We start from the raw sequence: 4,995 nt of genomic DNA on the forward strand, positions 1-4,995 counted from the left end.
GATGCACATCCATGCTAGTACACAAACAAATTCAATCATAAAAAACCAGCTCTCAGTCAGGATCAATGTACTCGAATCAGCTTTATTCCACCAAAATAAGCAGTTGGCAGACAAGTCCAAACCTGCCTAGGTCCCAAAAAAGGAACACTAACCCAATTAAGTCTTCTTCGTAAACGAGGCTTTTCATCGTTAATTATGAGCAAGATGCCCTAACAGCAAGGTATGACTCCATCCAAGGCCTCGCATGGAATCATGATACTCGTTTAGCATGCATCAGCCATGCCATTCTTGAAATCACTCATGCTGTCCGATGTCTTGTTCTTCGACAACTCTAACTTGGGTATCAAGATTTCCTATAGCACTACTGCTTCAACCAAACTCGTTGGAATCACTTACATGCATGTGACAGATATCAAATCATGACTACACAGAAAATCATCATCAGAAGTGTTCCAGCATTCAACAGAGTCGAAGTACACTAACAATAATTCTAGAACATCATAGATTGTCCGAGCATTACAACGACAGTCTGCAGTAACCCTAGACTCTTAATGAGGTATTACAACGGCAGCAACCATGAAAAACGGAGACTCCACCTCTCAGCATAACATATAACTAGGCTAAGTCAAATTAAACCAACGAAGGAATCCAGAAAGAACGCTTTTACAAAGATCTTAGCTATTATACAAGTATGTTAGGTACAGTTCCACCAATCCTCGAGCCAAAAAATGTTCCAGTTACAGCTCCAGCAAGGAAGCGACAGAATCACTTGAATTTGAAAATCAAACGTCTCGTAGGGATCCACATCACTGCGAGAATGTCTAGACTTCAAAATTTTCTAGCGTCACTAAAAGCCAGAACGTGCGACATACACAATAAACGAAAAACGTCAAGTTCATCTTCTCGCCTATTGAGAACCTAGACAACAATGTGGTCGTAAAATCCACTCAGAGACTCAGCCCTCATTCGAAGGCCCACTGATTTTCCCGTCTGACTTCCTCCTCTTCCTCCGGGGTGAAATCGTTGACAATATTGAAGATTTTCCGGACCTCTTCCACAGACTTGTTCTTGATCATATCAGCGACGGTTTGACACGTGAGGTCCAAGAGCTCCTTTATATTCAGATAATTGGCAGCCTGCAACAATCAAGGGCATGTCAGGCAAGAACAAAGACATTGCAAAGATAGATCAAGCACGCAAACCAAGGAGGGGAAAGAAGCATACCAGGATGAGGTTAAATAGGGTTTGCTGGTCGACTTTGATGAAATCGGCATCGAAAGCTTTGAGGTCATCGTCAGAGGGAGTGCTCTTGCCCTCTGCAGAATCGGAGAAACCGACATGGAATTTGCAAAACTCGACGATTTTGGCGAGGATTTTGCCGGAGACGTTGGGGAGGGGGATGGGGATAGAGCTACCGGTATCTTCGACCATGTTCTTGATGAAAAGGGATTGGAAGGCGACGGACTCATCGACATCGAAAATCTCGTCGTCGGAGCTCCGGAGCCTGATGATGTTGGACTCGGAAGCCATAGCCATCGCCTTAGCCAACAACAAGCAAATAGCACTGCAGAAAAAATTTCACAACACAGAAGGCTTTTAAAGATGACACACAGAAAGCACCAAAAATGGCTTTTGAGTTTCCCCCTTTAGCGTTTATTTTATGTTTTGTTAATTCATGGATGCCCTCTTTGTATTGTATTATGACACCAACCACGTCATCAAGGATGCCTCATATCCAACAATGCGAACAAGAAGACGAATTGGATGTGCATTGGAGTTGGCCGTTGAAAAGGGGGCCGAGATTGAAGGAGATAATGAATTGAAAGGGCACAGAGAGCAGAGGGGGGGGAGAGAGAGAGGGTTTTCAGGGAAGCAAATAACAAGTGAAATTGGATAATAATTCAAGAATTTTCACAAATAAAAATCCGAAACTTCGCTTCTTATAGAAGTGAACCTCTAATAAGACCTAGGGAAGGCCAGGGATTTTTTATCCCAAAAAAGTATTTTAAGCGAACCTTGGAGTTGAAGAGAAGGCCTGCGGGTGTTTACAAACTAGAGCCACCTATGCCCCATTGATGCATCTAGGCTGTGGGTTGGAGGTGCAGAAGGCACCCCCCCACATCCCTTGCTCCCCTCTGTTTTTCTTTTTTAATGAATGTCGGCTTGTATTAGAGGGTTCATCAGAACCAATCAAAGACCTTGGTTACAAAAAAAACAAAAAAATTTTCCTCCCTCCCCAAAAAGCTCCTTGTTGAGCAAAAAACTTGAGATCTAAGAGAAGAGCTAAGGGTATTTACTAACTAGAGCCGCCCATGGCACATCGAATGCATCTCGGCCATGGATTGGACATGAGCAGGCAATCTTACCCGTCCATGATCCGTGGGTGGTGCCTATGGTGAGTAGCTAGCTGTTTATAAACACCACCCTAAGCAGAGGCGAAGGAGCACAAGAAGAGCTTAAGGAGAAAGAAAGAGGACGGAAGGCCCAATGCTACTTTTCATTCTTTTTTTTCCCTTTTAATAAAAATGTTAGACACCTTGGTTACAAAAAACAAGACCCATAACCTTAACTTACTCTACTAACAAAATTCTAGCCAAATCTCTCTCCTTGCCTCATAGGCCAAACGTCTCATCATCTAGCAGAATTCTAAACATCTCTCTAACTGGGGCATGGAATTCCTTCTAAACAATACGCTCCTCGCACTCCAAATAGAAAAAAGAGTTGTATTTGACAAAGATGGGAGGGCAGGTGTCCCCAAGGGTAAGCGGATGATACAATGTTACTTTTGAACAAGGCCTTTCCTACCTAAGTATTTATTTATATCTATTAAATTACTTGAATTACCCCTTCTTTTCTAGGGGGTTAGCACTCCCTTCATAGAGAATTTCAAAGTTGTATGGTGATTTTTGAGATATCCCACATGTTTTTTGCTTTTTTTTCAAATTCTTGTACTATTTGTAGAGTCTCCCTCTCCCTATCTGGTCCATTTAAGCATTTAAAACTTAAGGAGGGATACCCACCCACCTTGTTCCTTAGTTACTATCTATTCTCCTATTGCAATTGGAATGTGCTATTTGAATCTACATTGCCTCAAGAGTCTCGCATTTTAAATCTTTTGTCACATGTCAAATGGCTATCCAAAAATTTTCCCTCTTTTTTTATCTGCTTTTTGTCCACACATACACCCTCATTTTATTCGTTCGCACATACTCCCTCTTTTTTTTGTCCACACATACACCCGCTTTTTGTTTGTTTTTTGGTCAACACGTACACCCTCTTTTTGTCCACATATACACCCTCTTTGTTTTGAATATTACATTTGAAAACTCAAGGCATTGTTAGTGGGCACCAATTAAGTCAATGTTTGAAACTAAAATTTAATGAATTAGTAAGCTGCCAACGTCTACCCATGGGAGGATATAAGTTGGGCGGCTTATGAACTAGATGGCCCCTCATGCAAATTCATTGTTATTATAGTCAACTGAAGGAAGGAAAGATCAAAATAGGACATCAGATTAGCATTGAGTCGGTTCATTAGGCTGTAATAACAACAATGGTTCTTGATTATTACATTCTAAACTATTGTTATTACAACCTGATACACCAACTGAATGCTAATCTAAGCTTGTGAACTCGATGGTCCCCCATGCAAAGTCATTGTTATTACAGTCTGATTCCGGCTCAATACTAATTTGAGCCTGTGAATTAGATGGTCCCTCTTTCACAATCATTGTTATTACAGACCGGTGAATGCTTATCTGAACCTATGAATTAGTCGGTCCCTCATGCAAAGCTAGTCGATGTAGCTATGGTGATGTGATTCGGTAGGTTGTGACATACAAGGGTGTCACCAACCCAAAAGAACTGACAACAATGTGCAAGGTATGCTACAATAGAATAATCTGTGTCGAATAATGTGGGGTCGAAGAAGACTGCATAGTCGATGTGGATAGAGTGATCCAAGGGCTAAAAATCTGGGGCCAAAGGTGCAAGTGTGATACACTGCTTTGCTAATGAAGAATAGGCTCGTAAAACTGACACAATATGGCAACCTGTCAAACCTGTATGCTCAATTGTCATGAGCTGAAGGTCGTCTGATGTGTGCATGGCTTAACATCCATCAGCATAGGATCTAGCATCTATCATAGGCTCATTAAGAAGGAGCTGACAGTATAAAGGCCTAAAAGCTTAAAGTACAACTGTGAATGCATAAGATGTCCCTAAGGCAAATGAGGTGCTGAATGCTGATGAAGGGATCGATCTGTAGTTGTGGATCCAACCACTAATCTGCATCATGTAAGGATTGTATACTACAGCCATAAGCACATGTTGAAGCCACTAAGTCTCCCCAGGTTGTGCTATGGCTGAACCTGATGATGTCCATTGCACTGGGGCAAGACCGCACTGACACATAGGTATCCTCCTACTGAGGAATGATCTGTTGATCAAAAGAGGTGGTGGTGATAATTGGATCCAAGGGTGCAATGTGGCATAACTGAGCCGATGCTGGAATGTCCTGAAGATTGATGTGCTGATCTATACTACTGAAGGGAACTAAGCCCAAGGTATGCTCCATGTCAGACGTGAAAGCATCAGTGATGGATGCTATAAAATCACCTGGAGAGCTGAATGCAATATGGCATAAATCTCCACATGCAGCAGAAGATGGGAGTGCCTTGTATTGAGGACTTACTATTGAAGAACTGCATGATCATAGGTGAACTCCTACTGAGTATCTGCATCTATGGTAAAGGATGAGTTGGATCCATGCATGAGAGTGATGGCTGTACATTACTAGAATCAGACTGTGCTGATGTAGATGAGACTACCTCATACTGAGGACTTACTATCAAATGTGCTCATGCTAAGGACTTGCCGAGGAATGTGCATGATTAGATACTGCGGGCTAATCCATGCTAATATCTGATGAATCTGCATTTGATCTATCAAGGCCAATGAGGCTCGAGTCTACATCATACATTGGTACATACCTTA

At 42.0% G+C, this 4,995-nt stretch overlaps 1 protein-coding gene across 1 annotated transcript; it reads right to left on the reverse strand.

The window, feature by feature from the left end:
- Window positions 1-662: 662 nt before the first annotated feature.
- LOC147887485 (SKP1-like protein 1A) lies at window positions 663-1,619 on the reverse strand. The gene is made up of 2 exons (XM_087394217.1): window positions 1,225-1,619; window positions 663-1,136 (listed from the first exon to the last, which is right to left on the reverse strand). The coding sequence occupies exons 1-2, from the start codon at window positions 1,534-1,536 to the stop codon at window positions 963-965; spliced, it is 486 nt and encodes a 161-aa protein (XP_087250343.1). The 5' UTR covers window positions 1,537-1,619; the 3' UTR covers window positions 663-962.
- Window positions 1,620-4,995: the final 3,376 nt, after the last annotated feature.

Source organism: Dipteris shenzhenensis, chromosome 23 (assembly GCF_047967505.1).
Source record: "Dipteris shenzhenensis isolate YYH24624 ecotype China chromosome 23, Dip_SZ_1.0, whole genome shotgun sequence".
NCBI lineage: Eukaryota > Viridiplantae > Streptophyta > Polypodiopsida > Gleicheniales > Dipteridaceae > Dipteris > Dipteris shenzhenensis.